Source organism: Bos indicus x Bos taurus, chromosome 9, assembly GCF_003369695.1.
Source record: "Bos indicus x Bos taurus breed Angus x Brahman F1 hybrid chromosome 9, Bos_hybrid_MaternalHap_v2.0, whole genome shotgun sequence".
In the NCBI taxonomy this organism is placed as follows: Eukaryota; Metazoa; Chordata; class Mammalia; order Artiodactyla; family Bovidae; genus Bos; species Bos indicus x Bos taurus.
This window is the reverse complement of record NC_040084.1, coordinates 76,875,296-76,895,398: the sequence shown is the minus strand read 5'-3', so window position 1 is coordinate 76,895,398 and position 20,103 is coordinate 76,875,296. Positions and strand designations below refer to the sequence as shown.

General features: G+C 42.6%; 1 protein-coding gene across 1 annotated transcript in view; it reads right to left on the bottom strand.

The window, feature by feature from the left end:
- HECA (hdc homolog, cell cycle regulator) overlaps window positions 1-19,650 on the bottom strand; it is a 44,950-nt gene extending 25,300 nt beyond the window's left edge. Inside the window, exon 1 of the mRNA XM_027551713.1 lies at window positions 19,275-19,650. Coding sequence (XP_027407514.1) covers window positions 19,275-19,545 — 271 coding nt within the window. The 5' untranslated portion in view covers window positions 19,546-19,650. The remainder of the gene's footprint in view (window positions 1-19,274) is intronic.
- Between the last annotated feature and the right edge of the window lie 453 nt (window positions 19,651-20,103).

The following is a 20,103-nucleotide window of genomic DNA, read 5'->3' as shown; positions in this document are numbered from 1 at the left end:
CAAATAGGCAAAGGACAGTCCCATGTTCACTGCAGAGATTAGCTCTAAGGGGAGAGGCAGACAGAAGAGCAATGAATAGCGAAATGGCAAGTGTTACAGATGTGGCCACACAATCTGAACCTGCTGCGAGGTTACATCGCCACCGACAGCTACAAGGGTCCAACCAACTTCACCTTCTAAAGGATGAACGTGTTAGTTGCTCAGTTGTGTCTGGCTCTTTGCGACCCTATGGAGAGGGTAGCCGTTCCCTTCTCCAAGGGATACTCCCCACCCAGGGATCAAACCCGGGTCTCCTGCATTGCAGGCAGGTTCTTTACCATCTGAGCCCCTACAGGATGACAAGTGAAAAAAAATACCAATGTAAAACCTAACAGCAAGAATAGCAGATTACTATAGCCATCGAGCCTTTATTAATGGCATTAGCAATTATAATGACAACTTGTTTAAATAATAAAAGTCATGTCCATTGGTATACTAATTATAGATATATGTATTCACATGTAAGAATATAAGAAAAAAAAAGTTTATAACATGCCAACTGAAATAACGCACACAGTCATACATAGGTGTACATGAGTGTATCTCTGAATAACCAGATATCACCCTAACAGTGTAATTTCATACACATGCATGTTTACACGCATACACACCTACTCTAGATACAATATTACTTCCACAGTGAACAACAAAAGACCCTCACTTTTGCTAACCAAGTTCTTCAACAGTTAAATTTTAGCCTCAAGATCCACTGTAAACCCCAGACTTTTTGGCAATTACAATTGCCAGTAAACAACTATTAGCTTTATAGGTTGCTCCTTCTCGTGTCACTCTTTGAATATTGCCAGCCTAGCATTCGCCTCGGCAGGGATCTGTCAACAGCTTTTGGAATTCTGACCACATTCTCCAAGATATTAATCTTCCCTTGCCTTCCTGCCTGGCATCAATGCAAATTCAGTGAGCATCTTCTCCTTGCAGTGACATGGGGTTTTGAGGCTTGCAGGTCCAGTAGGTTTGCTTCATCTTTTTTTACAGACACTGGAGCAGAAAAGAATGATGAAGAATATAGAAAAATATACACAAGTAAGTATCTGAAACCAGGATATACTGATAACACTCTGTGCACTGATGTGATGTCTTCAGCAGTTCCACTTTCCTTCTCTGCTCCTGGGATGAATCAGAGAATGTCAATACAGTACATAACAACCCTGAATTTCTGCCATCCTCAAGACTGATCGCGAACACAGTAAAGGTTTATTAATCATCTGAAAATATTATGGATTTGAGGCCAGATTTGTTTTCCAGATTTTTTTTTTAATAAGCATGTCCAGATATGTAGATGTAACAACAGTTTATTAGGTCTGACACACTAAAGTTTTGGAATCTTTACTATAAATAAGTCAAATACTGGATAACATGAGCACTTGATTACAGGTCTCTAGAGATCTGGACATTTGCAAAACAGTACAATAGTTATATTCTCAAAGTGCTGTAAAAACTCAAACTATACAAGCAAACTTTACACAGGAAATATTTCAAACTAATCTGGTCTCTGAATGAGGCAGTTTTCTTAGCAGATTTATTATATTTAATTAATTAAATAAAGAGCTTTCAAATTTTCCAGAATACTAACAAACACTCATTTGGGAAAATGTATGGCTTCTATTAATAGTTATCATTTAATAAAGACCCTGTTCTAAGGGACAAAATAAACACACCAGGGTTTGTCTCAGGGTTAAACACTTAATACAAAAGAAAAACACACAAAGTCTCTGAAAATCAGCTAATTACAAGTCAATTCAATAACACTTCTGAACACCTGTTGTGTGCCCAGTGCAGAGCTTCATATAGGGGTTGAAAATGATGAATAAATTTGTTAGCCACACTTTCCTGTGACTTTGAGTATTTTATATTTTTTTTGTTGAAAACTAGACACTTTTAATAACAGTGCCAACTCTGAAAATCAGCATGGTAACTCTAAAAATCAGATTTTCCCTCCTTCCAGTATGCTGCTGCTGTTGTTACTGCTGTTTGCTTGTTTAGTGACTAATTCTGTAAGGTCTCTATTTTTCCATCACATGTAGCCACCAAAGTTTCTACTCAGTTAGTTTGGTGGTCAGCTAATAACTGGACAGAGACTTCCTTAAACGCCCTGAACAGTAAGTGTCCCACCCTTTGCCAAGGGGCTGTGTGTGTGTTGGGTAAACCTTCAATGCTTCAACAATTTACAACCTTACTGGCCTTTACTTTTGGCTTTTTTGGAGTCTCCAGATCAGCCAGAAGCAACAATGAGGGGCTCTTCAAGTCTTCCCTGGGCATGCTCTGAGCCCTGCCCACATGCACGGTCTTCTAGAGCAGCGGTCCCCAACTTCTTTGGCACCAGGGATGGGTTTCATGGAAGACAAATTTTCCATAGACCAGGGGTTGGGGGGATGGTTTTGGGATGGTTCAAGTACATTATTTCTATTATTACTGCATCAACTCCACCTCAGATCATCAGGCATTGGATCCTGGAGGCTGGGACCCCTGCTCTAGGGCACCAGGAATGTATCAGAGCTTCTCAAAACCCTTTATGGGCTTCCCACTTTCAAGACATTCTTAAGTGTTTTGACCCATTTTTTGTTTGCTCTGGCTGCTGGCTAGTATCATAATTACAATGACAAACAACTGCTGCTGAGTGTGTTCAGCAGACATCGTAAGAGGGCTTCTAACACTGGGTAACCTCTGAGCCAGGTCAAATAAAGACCAGCCCTGTGAATGAGGTTTTACCAGGCAGCTTCCAGACACGTCAAACGGAGGTAGTTCTCTGGGACTAGAGTTTTGGAGGAAGCTTCAAATCTGTTCTTCCCCCTCCAGTGACTACTAGGCTGCTTGTTTTAAAGCTACTATGAATATTACAGGGCTTCCCTCGGGGCTGAGCTGGTAAAGAACCCACCAGCAATGTAGGAGCCCTGGGTTCGATCCCTGGGTTGGGAAGATCCTCTGGAGAAGTGAACAGCTACCCACTCCAGTATTCTGACCTGGAGAATTCCATGGACTGTACAGTCTATGGGGTCGCAAAGAGTCAGACACTACTTTCACAATGCATACTACTATATATAAAATAGATAAATAACAAGGCCCTACTGTACAGCACAGGAAATTATATTCAATATTACAACCAAAGGAAAAGAATCTGAAAAGTATACGTATACATATATATATATGCATGCATAAAACTAAATCACTTTGCTGTACACCAGAAACTAACACAACACTGTAAATCAACCCTACTTCAAACACACACACACACACATATATATATATATAAATTTTTTTTAAAAAACCAAGCTACCATGGAGCCAGGGAGAGGGAATGGGAATAGACAAGTTAAGAGAAAACAAAATTCATTGTTCCTACTATGACTCAGTCATTTCCCTTGAATAAAAACTCCGAGGATTAAAGCAAGTCTTTTGTTAATTTCTAGAATTCTGAAAAGTTGATTTTGATCATTTTTTCCCGTGTTCACATTGTTTTTAAGGAGAGGCAGATATCCAGGGGTCCTTCTATCATTCCGGAAGTAGTTCTTAATATAAATTTAAGTTTAAAGACATATTTTGTTATAGAAAAATGACAAGATGATAAAAAGAGAAAAAAAATGTAAAATTTCTGACCATGATCTTTTAAATGACTATGGCTATCAAGTTACTATGATTTTGGATTCTGTTTAAATACATCAAAATGACAAGATTTACAGTAAACTGAAGACTGTACCTCTGCATTTAAACTTAAATTAAAAAAAAAAAAACAGGGTGAAACAGTATTAAGTAAAAGGGACTTTGCTTTCTCAAATTCCTTTAGGGGATACACAAGCAAAAAAAGTATTTTTCAAGTATTTTGTCAACTTGTTTTAATTAGTATAGGAGCTATAGTAAAGCTCACTTAAGTATATCTCTCTTAAAAAAGTTTTATCAACACCCTCAAATCAGCCTTTTGAAAATTACAGTGATGACGTCACACATGCATTCAGGAATCTCAGAAACTCCCAGCCCAAAGCCCCACGTCCCTCAGCTACACTCAAAGAGCACCACAACTAGGTCCAGGACTGGATCCCCACCTGGTCACCCACGAGGCCCATGGGCCACGCCTCTGCTTCGGTCACCAGCCCTCCCTGTGGGGCAGTACCGAGCACAGATCAGAGGAGAAGGAGACTGGTGCCCACACCACACCTCAGACTCACCAGGGGGTTAAAAATCATTTCTTGACTAACTGGTGAGTATTTTCTCAAGTGAAAACTAAAAAAGTTTTTAAGTAAATTTTCTCAACTATCTCGAGACCCTTCTCTACTAAAACTTTTTAAAAGATACTAAGTCCTGTAACGAAGGGAAACTAATACTTTCAAAGTATTTTGTCAACTTGTTTTAATTAGTATGGGAGCTATAGTAAAGCTCACTTAAGCATATCTGTCTTAACCTCTGATTCAGTTTATCCTCTCTGATGTTATTTTAGTGTGTGAGACTGTTCCAAAGAGGGTAGCAAGTTGAGTACATGGAGATTAAATTCAGTTAAACATGTTTTCATGCTTTGAATAGGATTTAAACACAAGACTTTTACTCAAACAAACCACTCTACCCAAATAAACATGGAAGCCTCATATTTCCCCCACCAGCCAAAACAACAACAACAACGTGCTCTTCACCTATATTTAACAACTTGGGTTTTTAACGCTGTCTCCATAGATTCAGTTTATTCTCCTAGACTCACTCTTTCTTAGGTTCAGTTAAAATGCATAAGCCTACCTAGTCTGAAGTTAAAACTAAATAGAAAGCTACAGACTTCTATTTTACCCATTTTAAAATTTCCATTCTGGCTCAAAAACCCTAATACCAGTAAGAAATCTGTGTCAATAATGACTTTAAAGTAGAAAACTCCCAGTTTTGTTATCTACCGGAGATCATGTCAAGACCTAAAAGGACAAAGACCCCAAATACGTCTGCTTTAGGCTGAATATCAGGATGAAGATAATGGCTTCCTAATTTTCCCTGAAAGCTTCTTAAAAATACCAAAATTTCACACAATACAAAATAAGACAATCCCTTGGTTCAGATTCTACAAACACGTCCTAAGCCCACAAGAGGATCCTTTACTGCTCTGCCCAAGGTCATTCAGCTAGCAAGGTCTTCCATATCCACTCATACTGCACAGAGATCAATAAAGAGCACAGAGCCAGCTTATAAGGAGAGGCAGTGACCAATAACTATGTGTAACAAGATTTAGTAAGCAGTTCTAGAATTTGAAATAGTGTCTCATTAAAAATTATCGAACTACTTACTATGACCTGGTTACACAAGTTTATTCAGAGTGGCCAATGCCCACATCAATCCAGAATTATTTAAAAACTAGGTCTACAGAAAGTCAAGTTAAAGAAACAAGTGCTTAAACCCAATTACAATATAAAGATTTCCTGACCCCAATCTTTACACTCCTTAAAAACAAAGAAAGAGAGTGAGGTAAATCTACTCGAGCTAACAGAAGTGCTAATCTGGGAAAAAAAAAAAAAAAAAAAAGGCTTACTTGTCAACGAGAATAAAGCAACTTTTCTTGGAAAGAACATAAAGATTTGGCATGGTATCAGTAGACACTATGGAATGGGGCAGCAGAAAGAGCACTGGCGCTGAGAAGCAGAATCTCAACCTGATTTGCCTGAACCCTGCTTGGGTCAACATGCCAACAATCCCCAAGAAGATTTTCAGGCTACTATTGTCATTAAATCAATAAATCCCCAGCACAACATGGCTAAATTCATTTCCCTACTGTATCCACACTCCAAGCTAAATCAAATCCTTACACTCCTTTGTTTCCCATATTCCTTTCCTATCCTGCTGAACTCCCTGAAAGATGCACTCTCAGTTCCCTTGCCTTCCCTTCAAAATAAACCTGGGAAAAAGCATTATAGCATTCCCTTCCACCCCCGCAGTCACTCTGCTGTGAGCTAGGGAGAGAAGACAAAGCTTTAGCCTGGGGGCCACACAACTTGGCCTATTTCTGAAATGCTGCGTCAGCAACCAACAAGCAAGTTATAGAAGCTGTGGTAACAAGGAAAGACTTGTCAAAGCAGAGGGTGTGTCTAAGCCTTACACATACCTCAGTGAAAATGAAAACTAGACTCAAAAGTAAATCTCGTCTATGTCCAAACTCAGTAGTTCACCACATACACATACTCAATAAAGCTGCTATAATATGACTTATTTTCAGAAGAATATGCCATAAAATTTCCTACTGCAAAGGAAGCTCAAAGTTTTTACCCCACTGATATATTAAACCAAAGATGTCATTATATTAACAACTAAACAATCCTTCCTTTCCCAGTTACTAACTTTTGTGGAATAGAAAATATAATTTTATAGTATGATTATTTTCAAAGGCTCAACACTATTCATTTCTAAACTAGAGGAGAAATATACCATTTATAAAAGAGCAAAAACGTGTAGAAATTTTTTTGTCATAAAAGAATTTTTCCAGTTAAATACAACTTTATTAAAATATATAAACATATACAAATGTATATATGATCTAATCAGTATTTCCAAATCTGTCAAGAGAAAAAATTTCAAATTAATTCTTCAAAAACTTTTCCAAGTCATCTTTAGATCACATACCTCATGGAACATTAAAAAATAAATTATGAGGAAAACTGATACAAAGTCAAAAATTTCAAATCTGAATATCTCAAAGAGAAGGCTTGTTTTAATCAACCAAATCCCATATTCGGCAAAACTAATACAATTATGTAAAGTTTAAAGATAAAATTAAAAAAAAAACAACGCATCCATACATTTATATAAACACACAGACACTGATACATACCAAGTGTCATATGCCTGTAGAAGTCATCTTGTTAAAATCCATAATACAATTTGGCACATTCACAATTCTTTAATCTTATTTAAGATGTAAAATCTTAAAGGGAGGTAAGGAAACAACCCAAAGTGTTATGACCTGCAGAATGAAATGGCAACCCACTCCAGTAATCTTGCCTGGAGAATCCCATGGACAGAAGAGCCTGGCAGGCTGTAGTCCACAGGGTCGCACAGAGTCGGACACGACTGACTGAAGCAACTTAGCACGCATGCACGCAGTGTTATGAAAGTATCCCAAATGCTTTTACAACACAAACTCCTACTCCACAGAAACCCAGAGGCTGGTAAAGAGCAGGGAGCACAAAGGCCTGAAGTGAGTGGACACAAACTAAAGAAGGCATGATTACAGACACAGGCGCAACAGTGCGAATCATGCAGTACAACAGGCCAAAAGCAAGGCTCTCTGATCAAATGGTTAAAACCACAGCACAGTTTGTGGTTATAATGAAATCTGGAGACAGATGATTCACAGATCACAACGAAACAATCCACAAGTCAGCTCCACTCAGGCTGGGTGAAAGCACCCGCCCCATGGCTTCAGCCTCCACAGGCCTTCCCCTCAGTGGGTCAGAAACCCTAGAGGAGTCCACTCAAGGAGGGCGCTCAGTGAGACCAGCAGGTAAACACTGCAGATTTCTTGGGAAAACCCACACAGCAAGAGCTAGCAGACCTGAACCTGCAGAGAAATGAAAGGCTCTCCCAAGGAAGTAGAATCAGCATTTTGGAAGAGCAACATGTACTGCAAGCTGTGGGGCAAAGCCCAGGTTGGCCCCAGGTTCTTCCAACAAATCAGAGCATGCATTCAGCACTAGGGGAAGCAGACACACAAGCACATGACAAACAGAAAACCAAAACACCAACTACAAAACACCCAAAACCCCGAAGCATGACACAACCATGGGCTTTTTCAAACAGCAATACAGTTTTTTGCAAGGAGTTAGTCATACACAATATCGTCTTATCCTGCTTTCCACAGATAAGAATAGTTGGCCTCAGAAAGCTCCATCAGCCTTGCAAAATGGCAAACCTCAAGCTAGGACCTGGGTCTCTCAAATCTCACACTCTTCAAAAAAGCAGTAAGTTTGGGAATCTCCTGCAAGTCACAGACATTTGAGAAACACAGGGCAGACTGGATCAGCGTGATGAACAGGGCACAAATAAACTCTTGGTCCAGGTGAGTTCTGTGCTCTCACTTTCTTAACACAGAAAGGTAATTTCAATGCAAGTGCCAGAATGAAAAAAGTGAGAACTTTCCTATAATTCAGCATTTAAGTTTATGATCACAGGAAATTTACAGGGAACTTAGCCATAAGCGGCCTCAGTTTGTAGCAGAGGTGATAAGTAAATAGTAAGCTTTTATCTACAAGTTTCAAAGTCCTTGGAACTGGCTGGAATAAAAACTGCAGGGGACTTTAAGAATGTGCAGGAAACAACAGGTGTTGAGCATGGTAGCTCAGCTCCCATGGACAGGAGTGGTCAGGGAGGAGGTGAAGGAGGGTGACAGGAACTATAACCAATTCTGTGAAACAAAGCCTTGCAAATTAAATACAAACAGAACCTCAGGAACCTCACAAACAGAAGGAAACAGAACCTCACAAACCTAACAGTGTTACTATGCACTGACACCCAAATGAATTCAGTCACTACCCTGACGCCAGGCCCGAACTGCTTTTCCTACAAGTAATTTTACAGACAACCTTTCCCACTCTCTCTTGTCTTTCTCTTGAGTTTCTATCTCTTTGTGGATTTTCTGGGATCGTTCAGTTCAGTTCAGTTTAGTTGCTCAGTCATGTCCGACTCTTTGCGACCCCATGAATCGCAGCACGCCAGGCCTCTCTGTCCATCACCAACTCCCGGAGTTCAACCAGACTCATGTCCATGGAGTCGGTGATGCCATCCAGCCATCTCATCCTCTGTCGTCCCCTTTTCCTCCTGCCCCCAATCCCTCCCAGCATCAGAGTCTCTTCTGGGATCGTACAAATCTATAACATTTCTAACCAGCCAGGATGCTTCAAATAAGGTAAGAAGATAAACAATAAGCCAGGAGAAATGTGTGTCAAAAAGTATCCTGAATATACAAAGACCTTGTGCTGATCAATGCCCATTAGTTAAATGGACAAAAAACACAAACAGGAAAAAACACAAATGAACAGTATACACATAAAAAGACATTCACTCAGCTGGCAATTCAACAAATGGAAATGAACATTACAATGGGATGTGATTTTTCACCTATCTGATTGGCATAGGTGAAAGTGGTTATCAAACTCCCAGTGGAGGAGTGTGGCAAATGGAGCACTCCATGCAGCGCCAGAGTTAGTGGAAAGAGGGAAACCCTTTCTGGACAGCAGTTTGGCAACATACATCAAAGCCTTGAAAATCACATGCCTGGTGACCAGTGATCTCACTTCTAGAACTTCAGCCTAAAGAAGATAATCGCATCCTCGCTATGAACTGTGATCCATTAAGAACTGGAAGTGTCCATACAGATGTCCTGTTTCCGCCATCCCAAGACCAGGAAGTCCTTCTATCATGAGCAGGATCAAATTAACATGAGTGTACAACGTGTAAGCTAAGTGCTTCCTTGGTCAAGTGTTTTCTTGTTTCACAAATTTAATTTCAGTTCAGGTACCAGAAAGATAAGCATGAGGTCTTTTAAAAGTAATTTAAATGGCCCTATTGCCTTCTTGGGATTCCCTGGTGGCTCAGCGGTAAAGAATCTGCCTGCAATGCAGGAGGCCCGAGTTCGATCCCTGGATCAGCAAGATCCCCTGGAGATGAGAATGGCTACCCACTCCAGTATTTTTGCCTAGGAAACCCCATAGACAGAGGAGCCTAGCAGGCTAGAGTCCATGGGGTCTAAAAGAGTTGAACACAACTTAGTGACTAAACAACAATAACAATGATTGTTTCCTCTAATGTTTTTATACTAAATTTAAGCCCTCTACTTAAAAATTTGTTCATTATTCATACACAGGTTTGCATATCAGTCAAAACAGACCCAGTATCATGTAAGATCTGACTGCAACATCAGGGTCCAGCACATCTCTCCAACACCAGTGTGCCTTTTCTGCAAAAAGAGAGGGAGGCCATTTCTGGAGCTTAGTGTCCCTGTCCTCCAATGCAGACTGCAGATGGCAGGGGGTCCCACCTGGCTCCCAGGCAGAGCTCCATAAGGGAGTGATCACTGTTCCTGTTGCCGGCAATAACTGCTCCTGCTTTCTATGGGTTCCAGGGGTTCTACAGCCCCAACATAACTACCATCCAGGCATTTTACCTAATTTGCTACTGAACCACAACACATCATCAGCATTTGTAAAACTAAATGCCCAATACATATCATTATAGGATTAACAATACTCCAACTTGTAAGCACTGCCCAGTAAGAACAGATCTGAGGAGATGAAGTGGAAGAATTCTCCAAGTTGCTCTGCGTATCAGAGATGCTCGTTTCTGCCTCCACCACAGAAAAACGCTTCCTCTTTTCCAGTGCCAGGGACTCTCGTGGCCTCTGGCAGCACTGCGTCTGTTCGTAACATCCTAGGTTCAGCCTCTCAGATTACAGACTGCACCTGCTGCCAATCAAAAAACAGCCAGACCCTGATTCCCTCCATTGCCCATTCCCTCCATTTCTGTCCAGGCACTGAGGTCTGTCAGGCATTACAAGTAATGTGTCACTTTAATAAATTCTACAGTTCAACTAAATATTATATTGATGTAATTGTCACATTCAGGAGTGCTCATTTAGAAACCTAAAATAGTCTGTGATTTAGTTTCAATACTAGTGTCAAAAGACTCCTGAGATGCTTTTATGATTTGAAGGGACATGATCTAAGGTATCAAACTTATACTAACCCCTGGGAGAAACATCCATTTGAAATTTGACGAGTATATCTTCTTTACTTATAGGAGCAAGTTGATATCTTCCTAACTTTTGCCTAATTTACCCTCTCAGTTTATAAAGGCATATGCCTTAAGGCCATCTATTTCTAATAAATTTCCAATAAAATGAAAAACAGAAATCCAGAATTATAGCACTATCTTTTGTAACTGCTATTATGGGGGTGATACTGAACTTCAACAAGTTTTGAAGGGGTTCAGAATCTGCCACTCTGGCCTAAAAATTTTTTTAAGCTGAAGGCATTTGAGTTCCTGAAATCTCTGCCTAAAAACAGAGTCTCTCAAAAGAACTCAATTGTCATAAATCCCCTTTCAAAAGCAACCTGAGAAGACTGACTTTTACCATCAGAAATAAGTTTCCACACCACACCTAAACACACACTATCACAAAATGATCATCACCCATGTATTCTTTTAGGGCCCACTGAGCTCTTCAAAAATTCATTTTTTTTCCTACAGGCACCCTTTCTCCCTCTCCCCTACTCTTACTAAGAAGCCACTTGCTTTCCTAGAAGAACCCTTCTCCCCTCCCCATCTCTTATTAAGATAGTATATAAGACACAAAGTCTAACCACCCCTTTGAGTCACAGTTTTGTCTGTGAGTAAATCTGTCTTTTCTCTTGCTACTCTGTCAGTTTAATTTGCAAGTCCCAAAATCATGAACCTAAGAGGGGAGAAGAAAAGTTTTTCCTCCTTGACAATTTGAATCAGTGAAGCCTCAATATACTGCACTTTGTGTACGTATGAGAACCACGCAAACGTTCTTATTATTCTAAACAGTGATATGATTAACATTTAACACTTCCTTTTTAAGTTCTTCACTTTTCTTTAAACTTCCTCTTAATATCTTTCTTGTTTCTAACTTTTAGAATGCTTTCAAGTACTATCCTCCTAAGTATAATTTAGCAGAAATAATTTGTTTTTCTATCCACTTCGGATAAATCAGAACATACAATTAAGAATTAGAAATGCTACTTATTTTTTGCCAGTTTACAAAAACCTCTCAAGTACAATTGAGCTAAAGCATCCTGTTGATTAAATAAAGCAAGCTACTATTTCACCAACCACTGAGAAATGGAAGCTTTCTGAAACACACCGACTTAAAAACACAGTCACTTTGTATAAAATAATGACATCTCCCTCACCAGACTTTATTGTTTTAAAACTGATTCGATGAGGATAAAAAATAAAATGACAAATATAATTAGTCCAACCTAGCACAGAGATAAGACACTTTCTATCAAGATGTGAAAAATAAACCATAGCGACAACCCCTCCATCCAGAGGAAGCCCTTCAGCTCATACGGTGCCCAGCCCTCCCTTGGCGTCAGGTTCTCTGAAGTTCACCTCAATTAGCTGACCTCCCATGGCTGACAGAGCATCAGGGTGCTGGTGCCCACAATTAAGAGACTTCTCCTTGGGGCTGTCACACTTTCATCTTGCTGTACAGAAAAGCAGTGTGTGCTGTGTGCCCACTACTTTACTAAAAAATCACAATCAACGGTCAGTGGCAGGCTGGACCACCAAACCATGATTAGCTGTAATAAAAGAAAGACTGCCGAAAGATACCCATGATGTTAAAATAAACAACTTTACAAGCTTGCCAATTGATGATCATTCCCCTTTGCAGGCTCAACCAATCATGTCTTTGCTTATAAACCTCAGGGACGGTTCTGTACTGGTGACAAAGCACCCAGACTTGACTGTCTGGACCCATTTCCTTTCCACCACCGAGCCTCATACCAGCCATGAACTACTACAGCAGCAACCAGAACTCAAAGCTCTTGCCCACCTCCTCCAGCCACCCCCAAAACATCCTTCCTCTGCTTTCAGAGCTAACTGCTTCTTTTCTTGCAAGACTCAGCTCAAAGGTCCCCCTCTTGCAGGAAACAAATCCTTTCTTGTACTGGGCACCTATGATCATTACCCCTGACATGTACATGTCTCTCTCCCAGTTTCCATGAGCCATGCAGATTCTGATGTCTCCATGTATAATTCAATGTTACACTTCCAGTCATAGAAGACAGTGGGCACAAAATAAATGTTTAGTAAATGCATGAGTGCGCAGATGAACAAAATAGTGAGTGAGCAAACAAACAAACACAGGAGCTAATGAATGAACTTTCAAGCTGCTTCCTGGAGAGAGCAAAGGATCTTTAATTAATAATATTAAGCCCCAGATGATCCCCAAAGAACACCCGGAGCGCCTCACCTCCTCTGAATTACTCTTTACTTCTATGTGCTCAGTTCATTTGCCCATGTCCTCAGACACGAGCCCCAACTTTAATCCAATACGTGACCACCTCACAAGTTCCTGCTCCTTATTCCACAGCTGCCTTTGTGTAGTACATGCAATAACCTACTCTCATTCATTTCCGTAAGGACTCCCAACTAAGCCATACGCCCCCAGGGCCTGATTCTTTTGTCCCTGTAATCCCAGAGCCTAACACAGTGCCCTGACACAGCGCCTAGCAGGCGCTCAATACATACTAGATGGATAACTGAATGAATGAAGAAAGGAAGAGGAAACCATTTTCACAGTTTGCTTTTCACTTTTTTCTTTTGGCTAAATCCTCTGATTTTTCCAGGTAAACTATGGAAAAAGAGAGATGATGAGGGAAGAATAGAAAATCATGTATAGTCAAATCAATGCCTGAATAAAATTATCTGTATGATACCACAGTCTTTTTCTACATTAAGAAATCAGCTTATTGTCTCTCATTGTCTGTTCTCAACAGAATAATTTAACAAGTTTTGTAACTGGATAAGGCTGAACAAATCACAAAACTTTTGACATTGTTAATAGTGTTCATATCTGCCCAGCCCTATGCCAAGATCTTTCACATATACCATTTTTCTTAATCTGCAAAAACACTCCAAAGGGTTGTGTTCAGAAAATGAAGGCTGAGAGAGGTTAGGTCACTTTGCCCTTAAGTTGTGGCACCTTGGGTTACACACAGGTCTGTTCAAACATCACGTTTTGACTAAAACTTACAAAAAATTCTAGGGCTTATTTTTTAAGATTAGAATAACAGTGCAGCAAGAATTTCAAAAGCTTATGCTTGTATCCTCACTAACGATCATGCATGCACGTTCAATCTTGAGTCGTGTCTGACTCTCTGTGATCCCATGGACCAGTTAGTAAGATACCATTTACCATTATTAGGTATTTTGTTGAATCCTTGTTGATCTGATGGCTAACAAGATCACTAAAGAGCACAGGAGAAATAAATGCAGCCTTGGAAAATACCCCCAAGTATGGCAGCATCTGCTCCAGGCTCTGAATCTAAACAGGGCCTCCCTACTGCTGATAAGTTTAGAGAGTACCAGCAATTCTCCAGCACACCTTTCAAACAGTACGAACCAGAAACTGAAGAGGCCGTGGGGAAAGGGCACTCTGACCACAGTGAAGTTAAAATGGTACAACCTTTCCATAGGGCAATCTCCAGGCATGTATTAAAAGTCATAACAAAGTGTATATTCTTGGACATAGCAAGTCTACAGGTAATAGTTTATCTTAAAGAAGTAACTGAATAATGCTTGCTGCTGTTACTGCTAAGTCGCTTCAGTCGTGTCCGACTCTGTGCGACCCCATAGACAGCAGCCCACCAGGCTCCTCCGTCCCTGGGATTCTCCAGGCAAGAATACTGGAGCGGGTTGCCATTTCCTTCTCCAATGCATGAAAGTGAAAAGTCAAAGCTGCTGCTGCTAAGTCGTTTCAGTCATGTCCGACTCTGTGCGACCCCATAGATGGCAGCCCACTAGGCTCCTCCATCCCTGGGATTCTCCAGGCAAGAATACTGGAGTGGGTTGCCATTTCCTTCTCCAATGCATGAAAGTAAAAGGTCAAAGCGAAGTCGCTCAGTCATGTCTGACTCTTAGCGACCTCATGGACTGCAGCCTTCCAGGGTCCTCCATCCATGGGATTTTCCAGGCAAGAGTACTGGAGTGGGGTGCCATTGTCTTCTCCAATAATGCTTAGAGATATACAAATAAGAACTTAAAGATCAAAAAAGAGGAGAATGATCAGTTTATCCAAGATATAGACACACAATGGTATATTATATGCAATCATTAAAAACAGTGATGTACCTGTACTTACTACTCTGCTGAAATGTCCACAGAAGCCCTACAGCTAACAGTTGTCACCCCCCTCCCAGATCATTCCCTCTTCCTGGGGGTACCCCATGTCCAGTGACCAACCAATGTGTATGTGGGGTTGAGAGGGGGTAGTTAAGACCCCACTCACATGCCTCAAGGTACTCAGGAGGGCCAGCAGAGCTCCAGAGCTCCCTCTGCATCACAGCTCAGCTCCTCCCTCTGCTCAGTCTTGCTTCCCTCACTCCCTGACCATTAATGATGCAAAGAGCACATCCAGTAAACATCTAGCAGGTAAATCTTTGTCTCAAAGACTATTTCCAGAATCTAACATGAGTGGCTAACCCTTAGTAGGCTCGTATCATGCAAGTCAGCCACTATATATATATATAAATATATATATACACACATACACACACACACACATATATATATATTATATTATATATTGTTGTTGTTCAGTTGCCAAGTCACGTCTGACTCTTTGGGACCCTATGGACTTCAGCACGTCAGGTTCCTCTGTCCTCCACTATCTCCTGGAGTTTGATCAAATTCATGTCCATTGAGTCAGTGATGCTACCTAACCAACTCATCCTCTGTCACCCTCTTCTCCTCCTGCCTTCATCTTTCCCAGCATCAGGGTCTTTTCCAATGAGTTGGCTCTTTGTATCAGGTCACCAAAGTATTGGAGCTTAAACATCAGCTTAATATTATGTATAATGTTATATTATACATAATATTATATTATGTTATATTATACATAACATTATAATAAATGCAAGATCAATCACTGAGTAAACTAACCCAATCTACTACAAAGAATAATGAATGAATGGTTGAATGAATGAAGGCAAACTCAGCAGCCCAGAGGTTCTGGCGGCAGTCAGGAATGAATGGAATGGTGAACCATGGTCATCCCTAAAACAGAAATTTATAAAAAGGATTTGAGATCCAGGCCCATTAAAAAGTAGATACTATGACCAAGGGGTCATATATTTTTAGGCCTCAAGCAAAAACCAGCGGCCTTATAGAACCAGAATTCCAGAGTGAAACTATACATGGGTATAATCTACTGCATGATTACTAGATCCTAAAAATAATCACTGCAAATCTTGTCCATCTACAATCAAAATGTTGCAGTATGTGCAGACAGATGTTTACTATGTAGAATGAGGACAGCGCTTCATCTTTTACTCCAATGCCCACAAAAACTTCATAAACCAGTATCTGAAAATGTACTAATTAATTTCTTCTTAGGGGTACAAAGTCCTTACAGTTAATATTCAACTTAACCAAGAAGCCTAACTTCAAGTAGTTTAACTTCAACTATAACCCAGCCATGGCTTCCTCAAGGTTTCCCTAACCACCAAATCTTTTTTTATAGAATCAGTAGTTATAAATAACTACTGACTAATAGTGAAAAACTAAGAACAATATTACCCTGCCCTGGTGTCCACGCTGCCCAGGAAGCACAAGACATAAAACCATTCTATGAACTCCAAACAAATACAAATAAATACTATTAACTTTAGGTGAAGTCATAAAGTTTGAATGCTTACAGAGGTAGATCACAACTGACTTGAACAGTTAGAGCAAATCATTTAAAGGTTTAATAATGTAAATGTACTACACTCTTGAAATAACTGAATTGTAATATTCATGATTATGAAATTTAATGTCACAGCTAAATAAAAAATTGACTTAGAAATACTATGAGTTCAATTAATGTCATCCTGAAATTTAAAGAAAAGTGGGTTTTATCAGTTGATTGAGAGGCTGCACGTATCAGTTGCCCCTTCCTTTAAAAATTCACCAATGCCACTTCTCCCACGTCCACATTAAAAAACACATCTTTAAATGGTAAAAAAAAAAAAAAAGAACAAAAAAGCATTTATAATTTCCTTATTTATCAATTTTGCACACAGAAGACCTCAGCACCCATGTGTAATTATCATCAACTGCAGTGAGAGATTCTTCACAATAAGGTGGATCATTCACTGAGATTTCACACCATGTCAGAATCAAGAATTCTACATCATAAAATTCAACTCACTGGGGACTCCTTGGTGGTTCAGTGGCTAGGACTCCACCCGTGCTCCCAGTGCAGGGAGCCCAGATTCAACCCCTGGCCAGGGAACTGGATCCCACATGCTGCAACTAAAGATCCTGCATGCCCAACTGAGACACAAAGCAGCCAAAGAAATAAATGAACAAATGTTAAAAACAAAAAAATTGCAACTCACTGCTCTAACGTAAGTTTGTACCTTCTCTAAGTGTGATTATTGCGATATTTGGCCCATTTCTTCTTTTCCCCCATTCATGTAATAAAACAAGCTCCAAATCACAAATACATACCTTCACACAGATATACACAGAACTGCTTAATATACCTGAGATTGCCACTTCAGTGGAAAGCAGTAACAGGGGCACCATAACCACAGCCTAAGGAAAACATTCCCTCACACCACCTTTACCAGGTCTTATCTTTTGAAGAAAGAATAAAAGTAACAGTCAACCTGAAACTTTCAAGCAGATGGCTCCCAACCATCCCCAGAAATGCAAGCTCCGGTGAGGACCAGGAGGTCCTTTCTTGACTGCCACCTGTCCTTTAATACTTAACACAGTACTTGTAACATGGTAAATGCTAAGTATCTTTTGAATGTCATTCACTGATAACTTACTTTCCTTGACAAACTTGACTAAGCTTGTTACAAATGTAACCAGCCTCTAAAACAACAAGTACTGGGGACTGGGTAGAGAAAGGACACTCTGAGCCTCATGATAACTTCCTGAGGGAGCCAATACAATCAGTGTAATTCTTTTTTCTCAATTTCTCAGGGTAGGAAATTGAGGCTCAGAACAGCTGTTCTTCCCAAGATGACAAAACTGAATGGCTGAGCAAGGAGTCTCTTCTTTCTCCTCTGCCACATCAATACCAAGATGAAGTTTAGAACAAAAAAAAAAGGGGGGGCGGGGAGGTTCATTAAAGTGACTCAGAAGGTAAAGAATCTGCCTGCAAGGCAGAGACCCAGGTTTGATCCCTGGGTCAGGAAGATCCCTGGAGAAGGGACCGGCAACCCACTCAGTATTCTTGCCTGGAGAATTTCACAGAGGAGCCTGGCAGGCTACAGTCCATGGGGTGGCAAAGAGTCAGACAGCTGAGCGACTACATGCTCCTTCACGAAAAAAAAAAAAAAAAGAACACGCCAAAGACGGTCTGGCGAAATTTTGACTTTTCAAACATTCACAAATGGGATGTTTGTTCCTGGGGGGAGGGGGGGACGGGGAAAACCTTCCTATTTCAAAATTGCGGAGATATAGCCAACGGGGCCTAAGGTTCTAATAGGCTAATCTTCAGCGTTCCTCTAAGTGTAGTTCACCTGTTTAGAAAGTAAGCGATCTATCTAAAGAAGGGCTTTGGAAACTGAAACCTACAAGTTAAAAGTCAGATATTAGGAACCCAATCTCTCTTCATTAAAATATACCTATATTCCCTGCCCTGAAAACCTGCTTGACCAGAGGAATTCAAAGAACTGCCCAAGTTCGAAGAAGTGTTTGCCCAGCACGCTATAAGACTGTCTCTCTGCAGTGACAACGGCAATCCTGTGGCATCTTCACTATTCCTTAAATGCTCCCTCAAAAGGTGCATTCAGATTATTAAGCTTCCTCCTAAAATGTGAAGTAGAATTAAATAATGATTTTTTTTTTTAACTCCAGGCTGAGAACGGAAGTCAAGTTCAGATTCTCTTCCTTCCTCATGCGAGCAAAATTAAAGAGCACACCCCCGCCCCCTCAACCCAGCGACACACACACACACACACCCTACAGTAAAACTGTCTCGGGGCCTCTTCACCTGTGGCAATCAACACAGCAAGCCCCGGTCGACCGGGATTTGAGGCTCCCCTTCACTCAGGGGAGGGGAAGGCGGGTGGGTGAGGGGAGCAGGGAAGAAGGAACTGGTGCCTAAGTTTTCAATCGGACCATTCTTCTCAACTTGAGCAGCTCTTTCTTTCCTTCCTTCCTTCCTCCCCCCTGGTCTAGGGCACACACTCGGCTTTGCTAGCGCGGGCACAACGGGCAGGGCCCAAGGAGAGCGCCGCCCCGACCGGGGACCCGAAAGCCCCTCGGAGTTTGGGGCGCAGGCTGCCCGAGGCGCGTGACCGGAGAGCCGCGCGGACACCGAGCCGGGGCCGCTGATCGATCGCCGCCAACGTGCGTGGGGACCGGGAAGGGGCAGCCGCGGCGGGGCGGAGGGGCGGGGTGAGCACTTCCTGACTCTCGCATTGTCCACGCATCGCCCGCGCCACCCTGGGCCCCGCCGCCGCCGCGCCGTCCCCGTCGGTGAGGAAGTTGGCGCTCGCCCGACTGGACCCGACTTACCGTTCTTGGCGTCGCCCGCGGCTGCAGCCCCCGCGGCGGCCGCGGCGTTGGCGGCGCCCGGCCCCGCGCCTCCCGCGCCCGCCGCGCCCCCGGTGCCGGGTGCGCCCGCCACCGCCGCTCCGCAGCCGGCCGCCGCCGCCAGGGCCCCCCCGGCCGCCGCGCCCGCCGCGCCCGCCACTGCCAGGGCCCCGGCTCCATTTTCCTGCTCGTCCCCGCTGCTGTTGGCGCGCTTGTTTTTGCGGCCGCCTTTACTGTTTTTGGGGTTGGGCATCTCGCGAGCGTCCAGGTGCCCCGCGTCGGTGAAGGCGGCTCCCAGCGGCGCGACGCCGGGTTCTGGAGGCCGAGAACGGAGGGCGCGGGCCGGCGGCTCCGCTGGCGCCCGTCTAGCCGCGCGGCCCGCGCCGCGCCATCCCGGCTGCCGCGCCCTCCCCGGCTTCCTGAAGCCGGCGCGCGGTCACCCGAGGCTCGCAGCCGCGCGGGCGCCGCGGTCTCGGGGCGCGAGCAAGACGCTCTCCAGCCGGAGGGAAAAGGCGGGTCTCGGGCTTGTTTTGATTCGGCTTCGCTGACACGCTCTGGCCCCGCCCCCTCCCGTGACGACACTGGGGATTCGGCCTGGCCGCACCCACCAGGTGACCTCATGGTGGCCTGGCCCGCCCGCGTGACGTCACGCCCCGCGCTGAGCCGGCAGCCTTGGAGTGACGTCATCGGGGCGCCCGCACTCCGGGTCTCCGGCTGCACCTGGGCGCCTGCGGACCTACCTTCCTGAAATGGCCCTAAACGCCAATCCAGTGGCATCTGGAGTTAGTCGGAGGCCTTCTGACCTTCATGT